The following is a 14,753-nucleotide window of genomic DNA, read 5'->3' as shown; positions in this document are numbered from 1 at the left end:
AAGCGCAGCTACGAGCCGGACGTAACACGAGAGAAACGTTAAATGTTACGCTTTTCAAAATTTCTGATCATCTGACTGACAATATAAACGTTACTAGGCTTCGAACGATGGTATTCCGCCACCCGCCGCTGTAACAGGATTTCCACCGGCAACGCCAAGTATCGCATCCAGCTTTGTGCCACCCATTATGCCCGCGGCACCCTTCATCCCGCCTCCCAGTTTACCACCGGGTCCTCCGGGTATAATGCCACCTCAGTTTTCCATACCTCCGCCAGGTTTTACTTTTCCTATCACCGCGGCACCTCCTCAAGAGCCAGGAGTCATAGGTTAATATCCATCGCTGAATACGTGCGCCCCTCTACGAATCCGTTGCTCAGATAGCTCTCTTTGCATTACAGCTGCGTCGCCGCAGATAACAGCACCAGGGATTCCGCCTCCTTCGCCTATCAGCGGCGACGGCACTGCGATGCCCAGCTCTACAACGGACAAGAAGACAGACTGGAGCGAGCACAAGGCGCCCGATGGCAGAACATATTACTATAACAACATCACAAAGCAGTCGTTGTGGGAAAAGCCGGACGAGCTGAAAACACCGAGCGAACTGTTGCTGTCGCAGTGCCCTTGGAAGGAGTACAAGTCGGAGAACGGCAAGGTGTATTATCACAATGTAAACACTAAGGAATCTAGGTGGACGATACCGCCGGAGTTGGAAGAGCTGAAGGCGCGAATCATAGCCGAGGAAGCTGCAGCGGCCGCCGCGGCAGTTGTGGCAAACGCCACAAATTCGTAAGTCAAGTTGGATGTAATGATAGCAAGACTGCAGATTATCTGCCTTTCATTATTTCAAAAGCTTTTTGTATATTCATCATGATCTTCCTATGTCTTCAGCAATATGGTTTCTATAGCGATGCAACACTTGTCGCCGAATGTCCCGACTGTATCGCAGACCAGTACACCGGAATCCGGTGGAAAGTCGGCTATCGAACAGGCGATGGCCGCGACACTCGCGGCAATTAATATTCCGACACCGCCCGCGAAACCAGACGAGGATAGTAATTCCGCGATGGGTTCAGCCAATGACAGTCGCACCAGCACGCCCGAGCCCAAGATGCAATTCAAGGATAAAAAGGAAGCAGTTGAGGCATTCAAGGAGTTACTCAGGGAGAGAGACGTGCCGTCGAATGCTACATGGGAACAGGCGGTCAAATTGATTCAGAATGATCCCAGATATCCGCAGATGAAGAAGCTGAACGAACGTAAACAGGCCTTCCATTCGTACAAGACGCAGAAACTGAAGGAAGAGCGCGAGCAGGAGAGACTCAGGTAGGTATCGCGATTACTTTTATCTCGTATTAAGTGTACAATGTACAATTAAATTAGATAATAATGCGGCATATCTTCGACAGATTGAAGAAGGCCAAAGAGGATTTGGAGCAATTCTTGCTGGAAAACGACAGAATGTCAAGCACAACCAAGTATTACAAATGTGAAGAGATGTTCGGTAATTTAGAGGTTTGGAGATCAGTTGGGGATTCGGATCGCCGAGACATTTACGAAGACGTTATCTTCAATTTGGCGAAACGCGAGAAAGAAGAGGCGAAACAATTGAAGAAGAGAAATACTAAAAGACTGGCGCAAGTTTTGGACACTATGACGGAAGTGACTTACAGGACGACGTGGCAGGAAGCGCAAGCGTTGCTGTTACAGCATCCCGCATTCGCCGAAGACGCAGACTTGTTAGAGATGGACAAAGAGGACGCTCTGATTGTGTTCGAGAATCACATTCGCCAATTGGAGAAGGATGAGGAGGAGGAAAAAGAATGCGAGAAGAAACGTAGGAAACGACAGGAGAGAAAAAACAGGGATGGCTTCATAGTAAGTGCAGACTTCCGATTTAATTGTAACTATACTATATACGTTTTGGTATCTATGTTACATTAGGACGCAGACAGATGCATCACCTTATATAGCGCTGCTATAGGAACTCAAAGGTCTCGTCTCTCTGCGCCTTTAAGTCAGTCAAAAAAAATACAGTTTTTTTACGGTAAAAAATTGTGTTTCAGTATCTACTCGATGAGCTTCACGAACAAGGCAAACTCACATCGATGTCGTTGTGGGTAGAATTGTATCCAATGCTGTCCGCCGATCTTCGATTCTCGGCTATGCTCGGGCAATCGGGCTCGACTCCGCTGGACCTTTTCAAATTCTACGTCGAAGACTTGAAGTCTCGATTCCACGACGAGAAGAAGATCATTCGCGAGATACTCAAAGACAAGAACTTCGAGGTGCAAGTCAACACGACTTTCGAGGAATTCGCCACGGTCGTGTGCGAGGACCGAAAGTCGGCGACTCTAGACGCGGGTAACGTTAAATTAACGTACAATTTACTGTTGGAGAAGGCGGAGGCGCGCGAGAAAGAGCGCGTCAAGGAAGAGACGCGGAAATTCAAGAAGCTGGAGACTGGTTTCAAGAATTTGCTCAAGACATTGAACGTAGACTACCAAATGGCGTGGGAGGACGTAAGACCGAAGATTGAGGAAGAGCAAGATTTCAAGGCGATCACCTTGGAGAGCGAAAGAATACGGATATTCAAGGAATACCAGCATGAGCTCGAGGAGAGCTGCAGCCATCATCATATCAGAAGTAAGAAGAAAAAGGCGAAAAAGTTGAAGCGCAAATCACGATCGCGTTCGCACAGCGTGAGTATTAAAAAAAGCTCTCCGAAAGCAGTCACTTTCTCATCTGTTTCTGGTATGCGATCGCGACAGATGGTAAAAATGATGTTTTTTTCTTGGCAGGAGTCGGAAGGTAGCGAGAAAGGCTTGAGAAGAAAGCGACACAAATCGCATTCGCCCAGTATTCCCAGCAAGTCTGACAGTTCCGAGTCGGAAACGAGGAAGTCCAAGAGAAAGAAGAGCAAGAAGAAGAGAGGTCGCAGCCATTCCGTACGTATTAACGATATTGAAGTTCCATCGGGGGAAGTTTTCATATTTCATCATGTTTCTTCTGATATCTTTTTCATAGCGCTCGCACTCCGGTCTTCCATCTTCCGAGGAGTGCTCGCCGGAGAGGAAGCGGAGAGAGGAGAAGCACAGAAGGCCTTCGGTTCACAGCGAAGGTTCCGCCACGGAAAATAACGAGCATCACGAACTTTCCGAGGACGAGCTGGAGAAGCAAAGGGCGCAACTCTTGCGCGAGCTGCAAATGCAACAAGAGGAGAATTGAAAACTTCGCCAAGTGCTATCGCGTCTCAGAGATGCAATATCTGAAACAATTACGAATTATTTATCTTTTCTTTAACTCGACGACTGTCTCTCGGTCTATCAGAAGAAGTGGGTTTTTCCTCCCTACTTTAGATGGATATCTTTATTATTTTAAGAAATGAAGATGTATTAATAGAAACGAATACATAATAAGTCGAATACTGACACTCTCGGCTTAAAAAAAGATAAATTTAAGATATGTACCTACATGCGCGCGTGCGTGAACGCACACACAATGGCGTTTGTTTAAAAATGGATCGCCTTATGTAACGCATTTCAACCTTCCACGGTGCAGGTGAACTTGCTAAAAGATGTAGACTCGTCTGTTTTTTTTACGACTCGCTATTCTTTGTGATTAAAGAGTAACGATGCGCGACGAATGTCGAGTACAGACTCGAAATCTCTCGCGATCGAGATCGCTTAACTGTATTGTATTTCAATAATTATGGTAATAGCGTTCTTTTTTTGTTTCACTTCTATTTTATGTCACGCGTTTTTCTTTGACAGTTCTCGAAAAGATCGGGGAGTTTGAACTGAACTTCCATTCCGTTTTGAAGAAGAAAAAAAGTTTCGCGAGTAACTTGCAGGTATTTCGAATTTTTTTCTTGAATTTTGTCTCGAATTTCCGAAGGTACATCAAATTGATACATCTCTCGATTGCACGGCATTCGCGTTATAATCAATTGTCCATATGCACGACGACACGTTTGGCATTTAGACACGGTTGTTTTGCAGCGGCGTATATGTGAGTCGGTAGGTATTATTAACAATTCAACACCTAGCGAGTCTGACGCCCGCGACGAACACTCGACGATGAAAGCTTGACGGTACAAGGGACAAAGGAGAGAAGATAATTTGTAAATCGAAAATAGAATCGATATGAGTCCGTTCTACAAGTCTGACTTCCCTGTCTACATTGAGATGAGATATCGATTAGATCTTTTCGGTAAGACCGAACCCCCAGCCTCTTTTATTCCTGTACTCGTTCTGCGCGATGCGTTATGTAGGAGAAATGCCTGATCGATCATCATTGATTTTGATTATATCAATCTAGTCGTGGGTAAGAATTTACAGTGGGAACGAGCAACGTAAATGAATGTGCCCGACGACACTGCTACTTAAGTTTTTTTGTAATCGAAAATAATAAAAAAAAAACAGGCTTTAACATGCTAGGCTTTAACACGCTAAAAAAAAAAAAACAAGTTCTTCCTCTGCATGACATAAGGAAATGATTATCCGCATTTATAACTTAAAGAAAGTGAAGGTTTACGTTTACACGATGTGATTAGCAAATAAAAGAAATAAACGGAGAAGTAAAACTGACGTGATTTAGAAGTTAAAATTAAATTAAAAATTGTTGCACAGAGATACTTATAACGAATTAACAATTTTTTCTTTTTACTTATGAATGTCTAGAATTTAGATCTAAAGAGGAGTGTGCAATATAATCCTCGCTGCGGATTCCATCGGTAGTCGATCAGACGATCAGATGAAACCTATACTGTGAACAATAATACAACAACAATCCACGGTAATTAATAAAGTCGTTAATTAATATTTGTCGATGGGAATTCTCGCGCATCGAGGAGAAACGCATTTGAAATTCGAGCATTCGCCGTGAAAATTTCACTCGGAGCTCTGAGCTTCACCGTCGGTGGCTCGATCGCGCGTCCTTCCACTCTCCCCTCGTCCGCCCACCGATCCGGACGGTCGTACCATGATACGGCCCTGGAGCGCTCGTCGCGAGCGGCGCGAGAGGTGGGGACGTGGGGAACCCGGTGTAGCGCGGTTCGCCCGACGGCGCGGTGTTCGCATCGGGCCGTGTGTTCCGTTCCGTTCCGACTCCTTCGCAGTTTCGGCAATTCGGCGCACTGGACGCGCGCGGCGGAGAAAGGAGAACCGAACATCTGGCGGGACCTGTCAGTCGAGAAGGGCACCTCGTTCGCCCTTCAGGTCATCGTGTGTGACGAAGGGTCGCACGCCGACGTCATCCCTCTCTCTCTCTCTCTCCCTTCCCGTCGCCGTCTCCTTCCGTCCCACTCTCTTTCTCTCTCTCTCTCTTTCTCGCTACCCGTCCCCGTCTCCACCGCCGGAAGATGTTGGGCCTGGTCTGCCGTCAGACGTTGCTGGCGAATACCCAAAAGTGAGTAAGATCAAGATCCCGGCACCGGGGTGCCCTCCCCCGCCTGCCGTCCGGTTATCGCGACGATATCGATCGCTCGTCGCGAACCGCGAAAACGAAAACGCGCGCGTCCCCCGCGGATAACCCAACTCTCCCGAGCTCTCCTCTCGCTCGGCCGCTTCCTTGGACGTGAAGGAAGGTTCATCGATCGTCGCGAGGCATCGAGCGACGTGGGTAATCGTGCCGGGGGCCCCCGGTCACCCGGTGTACTACCCGTCGAGTCCGGGGAACCCGACGACCGACGACCGACGTGCAGCATGATGACATGATTCGCGAGATCGCGCGTAATTAAAAACGAGCTCCGATGACCTGAAGGTATCCCAACGCTCGCTCGATTCGCTTACCGCGAACGCGTTGCGGCTCGCGACGCGTAATTTTGGAGCGAGCTCGGGCCAGAGCTGTTCGGCGATTAATTCATCGAGCGACTGTGATACCTGCGACAAAATACCTCGTCGACATTGAAGAGTCCATCAGGCTTCTTGTTGTTTGAATATGGAGAAAGAGATTAGAGAGATTAAGGATAACGAATTCGTCATCGCGGAGCCGTTCTTTCGCTACGAGCGGTCTGCCGGATGGATTAATCGCCGGTCAAGTTAATCGGGATTTAAGCCGAAGTCGTCTTCAATGTCCATTTCCACCAATGTAGATTGTACTTCAATCTCGGTTTAACTCACTTTTTATTTCTCCAACTTTTTAGAAGTAGAAAAGGATGAAAAGCGAGTTAAACCGAGATCAAAGAGTTAATTTTTGGTAGCGATGGACGTGAAAAGCTTGCCGATCACTTGTCCTTTTCTCCCAAGCGAAATGTTGACAGTACGCTAGTAAACCGTGCCAGAAGATTCGAGCGAAATATCCGCGGCAGATTGGTGTCAACCGTGCCCACATTAGGCACAGGGTTCTGCCAGAAAATGCCAGAAACCGACTGTGATCCGTCATTCCGTAATGTACCGTTTAAAATTATATAAAAATGACAAGGAAACCGCAGATCTACCGCTCGGTTTCCGCAGTTTCAATCTAACATCCGCCAACAGATTCTATAACATTTCCGCTGGCATTCCGCCAAAAAAAATCTGTAGAACACTTATAGCAAAATCTGCTCTGAGATTTCGTTATCCGATCTGTATTATGTCCGTGAAAAACTAGGGTCCTACATAAGAGAGGAAGGCGATGCAATTGGCCGTTTTTTTTTCTCTACTTGTTTCTCTCTTCGTCAATCACCTCGGTGCGCTCTCGGATTGACCTCGCAAGATCGCTATTTCCTGGCCTACGGTTTCTCTGCCTCTCTCTCCTTCTCGCCGTCCCTTCTGTATAACTCGAGTAAAGTAGAGAAAAAATTGAAACAAAATCGGCGCAACTGGCTCCAGAGGATTTCCTCTTTTTTTTGCTTGTTTGTTTGTAATAATAGGATTATTTCATGTTTTTAGGGACCTTATTTCGTCCCACGTTTGGCAGAAACGTTGGTCATTTGTCAACGTAAGCACGCGCTCCGACAGCTGACGTCAGTACACATCACGGTCGACCAGCGCTGACTATATAGCGGCTATATTTTACCTCTTTATCTACAATATCTACATATATGTTTTAAGGACAGTCGCATACCGCTCGGTGCAAATTGTTCCACCGCGACACTGCGACTCGAATACGTCGGCTTATATACGATGCTCGCGATAGCACTGATCGACACGCGAGCCTCTGACTGGTTTTATTCAAAGGATCAGAAGGGATAAAAGCGTACTTACGTTTTTCCAAGATTTGCCCCGCGTTTATCCACTGATTCACGATCTTCCCGATCGAATCAGTTTAATTGTATGAAGCGATCGCATTTTCCTTCTTCTTTTCGAAGACCTCGAGGAGGACGGAATTAGACAACTGTGGGTTGCGACGAAAACGCATAAATACGCGAGCAACGACTTCTTTCAGACGTTAATATTCACTGCAAATTGTTCATAGGTTTTATACGGCGATATATATAATCGTAGCATTGATATAATATCAATTGGTAACATTAATATAATTATGTCTATAATATGAAAGTAATTAACAATCTCAAAAACGATTTACGAAAGAAATTATCATGTTAGATATTTGGAATGAAATTATTATATCTCCGATACTACTTACATCGAGCACAATTTGTCATAATTATCTATACATTAACATTGATAACACCGCGCTAATTAGGGTCAAGCGGAGGACAGACGTTATGTAATGCTATCATCGTCGCTCTTCCGCGTGTCCACGCGGAGGGTGTCGATGTCCTTTCGCCGTGCTATGTTAATTTAATAGTACTCATTGATTCGTATATGATAATTATCATTAGGTATCAGTGGTATCACGCGTGCATGATACGACTCAGAAAAAAAGATTCCTCGTCCCGAAAGAATTCTCTCGATTCTCGCCACCGATATTTCTGAACAATTTAAATCAGACATGGCAAACACGCGGCCCGTCACCAAAAAGGCTGCGAGACTTCTTGAAAATCTTGGAAACAAATGTTAATTAGTTACTTAATTATAGTGATTTTGAAGTAAATAAATTTATTTTTAGTTCGAATTTTGCATTTAATTTTCAATATTCTTTTACACTTATTTTTCTGCAGATTGGTTTCGTTACGTATACTGGCTATGTTCGGGAACACATTTATGCGAGAAAAATGACAAAACTTTAGAAAGGTCAAGATTAATCGATCAGCATCGTCAATTTTGAAAATTACGTCAGCTCAAGACGTTCAATTAAGTTTTGCGCTTTGTGGAAAAACGGTGCCAAATGTCCTCTAAAAAATAATATAATAATAAATTGTAATTTTGTTTATTTATGTTTTATATTTATAAATAAATGTAAAATACTTTTAATTTGAAAAATAACGCGATACAAAATGATTCATGTATATACTAATTACGATAAATCTAAAAAACGTACTTTACTTATGAATATATTTGAATATATTTTGAATATTGGAAACACATGCGGCCCTTAGTCTAATATAAAATAACTTAGATATGTGGTCCATGATGCAAAAAAATGAATTTGACATGCCTGAATTAAATACACGATATTATTGCTCGTACGACATCGATAAGCAAACAGCTTATTCGGAAATTCCAGTGCATATTTAGACAATGATAAGACTGTTAACTTAAGATTTTACTACAAGTGGTCGGGTAAATATGTGAAGATGATATCGCGAACAAAACTCTTAAGAGGGCTCTTAAAGATAAATCTCGGTTTATCTGACGCATCTACCGAAGTATAGCTCTTTCGCAGTTTGATGTTGTTTATTATTCGACAGAGTCGGCACCAGGTACCTGGGATCGATAGTTCCGGTGTCGAACCCGCCGGACTTTCCATTGGAGAATGAACCGGTTCTCAGCTACAAGAAGGGCAGCCCGGAAAGAGCGGAGTTGGAGAAGGTCTTGGATAAGATGAGCAAGGAATGCGAGGAGGTGCCGTTAGTTATCGGAAATGAGGAGATCAAGACCGATCTGTGCAGATATCAAGTCATGGTACGTTTCTAATCCAATCACGCTTACTCAGCTCTCCTTCTTGGTGTTTGTTCACTCGCAGAGAGCGGCTTTTATCGCGATTTGCGCTTTCTGTTTCATCCTTCTTTGTTACACAAGACAATTGCGAATTTTTTTTTCAGCCGCACAATCACAAGGAAAAAGTCGCCAAGTATTACTGGGCGACGCCGGAGCTCGTGAAGAAGGCGATCGACGTCGCGGTGAAGGCGCAACGAGAATGGGAGAAGCGGCCGATCGAGAAACGTCTGGAGATGTGGTTGAGGATAGCGGATCTGATGGCGACCAAGTACAGGCAAAATCTCAACGCTGCCACTATGCTCGGCCAGAGCAAGACTGTGATCCAGGCGGAGATTGACAGCGCGGCGGAGCTGATCGACTTTTTCAAGATGCACGCGTATTTCGCCAAGGACAGCCTCAAGTATCAGCCGATCTCGCCGGATCAGCAGACTCGCAACTCGATTAGGTATCGCGGCATGGACGGTTTCGTCGCGGCGGTATCGCCTTTCAACTTCACCGCCATCGGTGGTAATCTCAGCTACACGCCCGCACTGATGGTTTGTAATTCGCAAACCATACTGACAGCTCCTTTAGTCGAGGCTCGCGCGATAAAGGTAACGCGCTAATCATAACCCGCACGTGTCGACGTGCATGCCGCGATTGCAGGGTAACGCTGTGCTCTGGAAGCCGTCCGACACCGCGTTATTATCCAACTGGTGGATCTTTAAGATATGCAGAGAGGCCGGGGTGCCGCCCGGCGTGGTGAATTTCATTCCCTGCGAGGGACCCGTGTTCGGTGATACCATCACGTCCTCGCCTCACCTCTCCGGTCTCAACTTCACCGGCTCGGTACCGACGTTCAACCGTTTGTGGGCTCAGGTCGGTCAGAATCTCGCCAAGTACAGGAACTACCCGAAATTGATCGGCGAGTGCGGCGGCAAGAATTATCACTTCGTCCACTCGAGTGCCGACGTGGAAACGGTCATCAATGCGACGATAAAAAGCGCGTTCGAATTCAACGGACAGAAGTGTTCCGCTTGCAGTAGAATGTACGTGCCGGAGTCTCTATGGAGCAAGGTGAGTTTAGCGATAACGCCTCCCTGTTAAATCCATCGGAAATGCGCATTCATGTGACCTCTTTGAACTGTTGTTCCAGATAAAAGACGGCCTCTTGGCTCTTCGTCAGAAACTCACAATCGGTGATGTTCGAGACTTCACTATATTCACTGGCGCCGTTATAGACGCCGTCGCGTTCAAACGGATTTCCGGTTACATCGAGTACGCGAAGAAATCGCCTAAGATGGAAATTCTTGGCGGTGGGGGCTACGACAATTCGTGCGTTCTATCGCGATTATCATTAACGCAACGATTTGCCTTAATGGACCTATCGTTCTGAAATAGAAATCTCTTTCCAGGTGCGGATATTTCATCGAACCGACAATAGTACAATCCAAAGATCCGAAAGAAAAACTCATGACGGAAGAAATATTCGGTCCGGTACTAACGATATACGTTTACAAAGATTCCGAGCTGGACGAGACGGTGAAGCTGGTGGAAACATCTACGCCTTACGCCTTGACAGGCGCAATATTCGCGCAAGATGAGTAAGTAAGATTATAGTCGGTCGTACCGATATTACACAGTACATAACGTTTCATATGTGCAACTTGTATAAAAAGAATTCAGATAAAAAACGTCATACAATCATAGCTTCTATTTTACATTGCACATTAAATTCTCCTCTGAAGTTGTACCTATACATTGTATTGTACATCATAAAATAATATTTTTTACCAAACAATTTCGATAAATTCACAAAATTTTTATGTTCAGTCAGTGGCACTATAAAGTAAATTATTTCCTCATACACGCATATGTTATTGCAGAAAATGGGCGAGAAAGGCACTCGAGGACTTTAAGTACACTGCCGGTAATTTTTACGTCAACGACAAATCTACCGGATCGGTAGTCGGTCAACAACCGTTCGGCGGCAGTCGAATGTCTGGTACAAATGACAAAGCCGGCGGTCCTCACTACGTTCTTCGCTGGGCATCCCCGCAGGCTATTAAGGAGACCTTCGCGCCTTTACGGGAATACGATTATCCGTACATGAGAGCCTAAACGCGGGCCGCTCGTTGTTAATTCGGCGTGATTAATCCGGTAATTTCGATAATTGCCCGACAGTCGCGCGTCACAAACCGAGAAACATTTATATTTACGATATCTGATCGGGAAAGAAACATGCCGGGGCATATACGGTGGCATTACTACGCTCTGCTGCTTTAACTCAACGAAGTCGAGACAACAAGAAAACGTTCAGTCCACCACTCAAATGAGGTATCATAGAAATGCGTAAAAAATTAATGGATTTATGAGAATATAACTTTTAAAGTAAGCTCTAACACATTCAGAATCAGCAAAAAGAAGCTCGAAATTTCGATTATAGAAGCGAACACGATGAAATAAACGCGTGAGATATGTTTTCTAAGATAAAAAAACTTCACCTGATTAAGATTCTTGTTCCACGGTATGTTCTTTTAATTCGCTTCCTGTGATCGCGTAATTAAATAAAATTATTTAATAGAGAATATAATTAGATGGAACAACAAAAAGTATTGTATACCGTGTGATAAGGTCCTAATATGCCGAGTTAATTGAACGTACAGAAGTTGAGAAAACGATTTAGGAGTTTTCCTCGATAGGAAGCATAGTAAGTTCGCGAGCGCAGATTTGCGATGCACAATAGAGACACGACTAGATTCCTAGATGAGCCAGCGTTAAAAAGAGAGGAAGGTCAAGGATCGCAACAACTGCACACTTAATCGCCTTCTAATGTTCCGTTGACATCGCCTCGCGACCAATAGGGAATTCCAGTGCGACGATCCTCCCGTGATCGATCCTGTTAGCCACGGACGTTGCTCCGTAAGCCGTCAAACACGCCTGTCTCGATTACTCGCCGCCAGTACATTACCAAAGTATTATCCGATGTGCATTTCGGAAACGTGTGATCTCATCACCGTGTGCCCGATGTATCCTCTCTCTTTCTCTCTCCCGCTCTCTCAGTACAATAACATTTTTATAACTCAGGTATCGCATCAGACCGATCGAGGAGGAACGCGAGCACAGCGTTTGTTCGCGGTGCGCGATCGTACCGCGAAAAAGAGGTACCCTTCATGTCTCATCGAGTCACATCCGTGATATTGGATAACACGTCGTTGTCAACAAGTGTCCTCAATGTCGACGGAGTAGAATAAACATTGTTATCAATGTGATCAATAAAGCTTCAGCTTGGACCCCGTTTTAAGGTGCGATATTACCTACGTTGTGAATGATGGATTCTTTTTTTTTTTTTTTACTACTAGGGAGATTGTAATGGGTAACGCAGTTTCGGCGACTCTCTCAGTTCCTTTCTAACGTGTACTATGTAAGATTGTATATGTGGAAGGCGCGATCCCTCTGTAATAACTGAGGCATCTTCAGCGTTTATACGTATTCCCAGATTTTTGATCATCGATCGTCCTATAATATTGTTGATAATGTGACTGAGACGGGATGTTTCGAGAGTCGATGGATAATCGCCGAGGGCGTAATAATTGACAATATGTTATATATTGTGGCAAGTGTTATAGCATTATTTAAGTGTACAATAGCAATAAAAAAAAGCAAACATAAATTTATATCGTCTTCGTGAATGCCTCGTACTTTGCCGACGTAAGACGCGCCGTTTTTTGAAATATCGGATATGACGTCAGTGCCTGTTCGAGACAACCGAGGGTTTCCATTGGTCTCTGTGATCTACGAAACCCGAAGCCGAAGCGAGATTCGTGCGGCTTCGGAAAGCGAACATTTCCGGTCTTCCTCACTCTCCCATTTTCTGTGATTTTACGCGCAGAAAGGAAGCAACGTGAGTACATATTTCCGAAATTTTCCAATTATCCGAGTAACAATAATAAAATAATTTTTATTTTATTACACGTTTTTCGTTCCAATTTTCGTAGGAGAGATTAAAAAAGTTCTCGCGCGAAGGATTTTCGTTGAAATACATTGTCAAGCCACGTGGTGGCTCGTTAGGTTAGCCCACTGCGAACACTAAAGTTTCAGATATATTTCAGTCTTAATTTTCAACAATGACTAATTATCTCTCCCAATTCTGATACAATTTAATTTATGATTAAGCATACAATTTCCGTGGTTGTACAGCAGTTAACGATATTTGCCAAGCAGCTGTAAACGGTACTTTCAACGAACGTTGTATAGGAAGAATGATTTCAGAATATAAATTATGTTTGGTAGCTAATATATTATATTTTATTGAACAGAATGGCGGACGCTGCTCCAGCCGCACGTGGTGGTTTCCGTGGAGGTTTCGGCTCTCGTGGCGCGGGCGATCGTGGTGGTCTGAGAGGCCGTGGACGCGGCAGAGGCAGAGGACGCGGTCGTGGACGCGGGAAGGAAGAGGGCAAGGAATGGGTCCCTGTCACCAAGCTGGGTCGCTTGGTCAGAGACGGCAAGATCCAGTCTCTCGAACATATTTATCTGTTCTCCTTACCCATCAAGGAGTTCGAGATCATTGACAAGTTCCTCGGGCCGGATCTGAAGGACGAGGTTTTGAAGATCATGCCTGTGCAGAAACAGACGAGAGCAGGTCAACGTACACGTTTCAAGGTAAACCAGTAATCTCCTCGGACATTTATAATCAATTGAAACATCGACGAGAAAAAGAGACGTAAAGATCTAACAATCTAACGATAGTCAAGCAATACTAAGGATTATATTCATAGTCAGTTCTTATGTTAAGACTGTCTTAAGTAATATTATAATATGGTTCAGTGATTAATTTTATCACTTAAGACGGTCTTAAATATAAGATTAGACCGCGAATATTGGCTTTAGAAAGTCACGTACGATAAAAATAGTTAATTCAAAATGAAATATCTTTTATAGGCTTTTGTCGCCATCGGAGACAGCAATGGGCATATCGGGCTCGGAGTGAAATGCTCCAAGGAAGTAGCCACCGCCATTCGGGGTGCTATCATTCTGGCGAAGCTGTCCGTTGTACCCGTCCGACGCGGTTATTGGGGCAACAAAATTGGCAAGCCGCACACAGTGCCGTGTAAGGTGACCGGCAAATGCGGTTCGGTGCAAGTGCGTCTCATACCGGCGCCTCGAGGTACCGGCATCGTGTCCGCTCCGGTTCCCAAGAAGCTACTCCAGATGGCCGGTATCGAAGACTGCTACACCTCGGCCAGGGGCTCCACCTGTACCCTCGGTAACTTCGCCAAGGCGACGTACGCCGCGATCGCCAAGACATACGCGTATCTGACGCCCGATCTGTGGAAGGAACAGGCTCTGGCTAAGGCGCCGTACCAGGAATTCGCTGAGTATCTGTCCAAGACTCACAAAGGAGGCGCGAGGGCAGCCGAAGTTGTCTAAATAAACGCCCAGTTGCCACGAAAATTCTTTGAAAACCACCTGTTTTCTTCCGACTCCTCGATTCCTCCGATCCCTTGGAAGTCGATTCATTGCGTACTTACATATTTTAGTACGTTATTTGTTTAGTAATTTATTTTAGGCATACTTTATTTTTATCTCTGTTGTTCATGGAGCTATTGGAACATTTTGGATTGCCCATTGTTGACCTGCTTGACCATCTTTGCGCGTTTAATTAGATCGAAGCTATCGTAGGGGCCAATTAATCATTCGTCTCCACAATTGTTTATGAAAAAGTTTATATAATTTATTGCTTCTGATCTAATCTATCTAGATTATAGGGAACTCGACTTATATCCA

General features: G+C 44.8%; 3 protein-coding genes across 3 annotated transcripts in view; all 3 read left to right on the top strand.

The window, feature by feature from the left end:
* LOC112452092 (pre-mRNA-processing factor 40 homolog B) overlaps positions 1-4,435 on the top strand; it is a 7,549-nt gene extending 3,114 nt beyond the window's left edge. Inside the window, exons 9-15 of the mRNA XM_025012146.1 lie at positions 98-326; positions 399-786; positions 889-1,323; positions 1,407-1,875; positions 2,064-2,699; positions 2,799-2,945; positions 3,025-4,435. Of these exons, the coding sequence (XP_024867914.1) occupies positions 98-326; positions 399-786; positions 889-1,323; positions 1,407-1,875; positions 2,064-2,699; positions 2,799-2,945; positions 3,025-3,225 (2,505 nt within the window). The 3' untranslated portion in view covers positions 3,226-4,435. The remainder of the gene's footprint in view (positions 1-97; positions 327-398; positions 787-888; positions 1,324-1,406; positions 1,876-2,063; positions 2,700-2,798; positions 2,946-3,024) is intronic.
* A 597-nt stretch (positions 4,436-5,032) lies between these two features.
* LOC112452091 (delta-1-pyrroline-5-carboxylate dehydrogenase, mitochondrial) lies at positions 5,033-12,640 on the top strand. The gene is made up of 7 exons (XM_025012145.1): positions 5,033-5,406; positions 8,735-8,948; positions 9,089-9,520; positions 9,630-10,040; positions 10,120-10,298; positions 10,379-10,567; positions 10,850-12,640. Exons 1-7 carry the CDS (start codon positions 5,360-5,362, stop codon positions 11,082-11,084), a joined length of 1,707 nt encoding a protein of 568 aa, XP_024867913.1. The 5' UTR covers positions 5,033-5,359; the 3' UTR covers positions 11,085-12,640.
* Positions 12,641-12,809: 169 nt separating this feature from the next.
* On the top strand, positions 12,810-14,420 carry LOC112452077 (40S ribosomal protein S2). The gene is made up of 3 exons (XM_025012111.1): positions 12,810-12,867; positions 13,283-13,628; positions 13,908-14,420. Exons 2-3 carry the CDS (start codon positions 13,284-13,286, stop codon positions 14,394-14,396), a joined length of 834 nt encoding a protein of 277 aa, XP_024867879.1. The 5' UTR covers positions 12,810-12,867; position 13,283; the 3' UTR covers positions 14,397-14,420.
* The last annotated feature ends 333 nt before the right edge of the window (positions 14,421-14,753 follow it).

The sequence above is a fragment of the Temnothorax curvispinosus genome, unplaced genomic scaffold (assembly GCF_003070985.1).
Source record: "Temnothorax curvispinosus isolate PA1 unplaced genomic scaffold, ASM307098v1 QBEX01002937.1, whole genome shotgun sequence".
Classification (NCBI taxonomy): Eukaryota; Metazoa; Arthropoda; class Insecta; order Hymenoptera; family Formicidae; genus Temnothorax; species Temnothorax curvispinosus.
The sequence above is the reverse complement of the archived record's forward strand: the minus strand, read 5'-3'. Positions and strand labels throughout refer to the sequence as shown.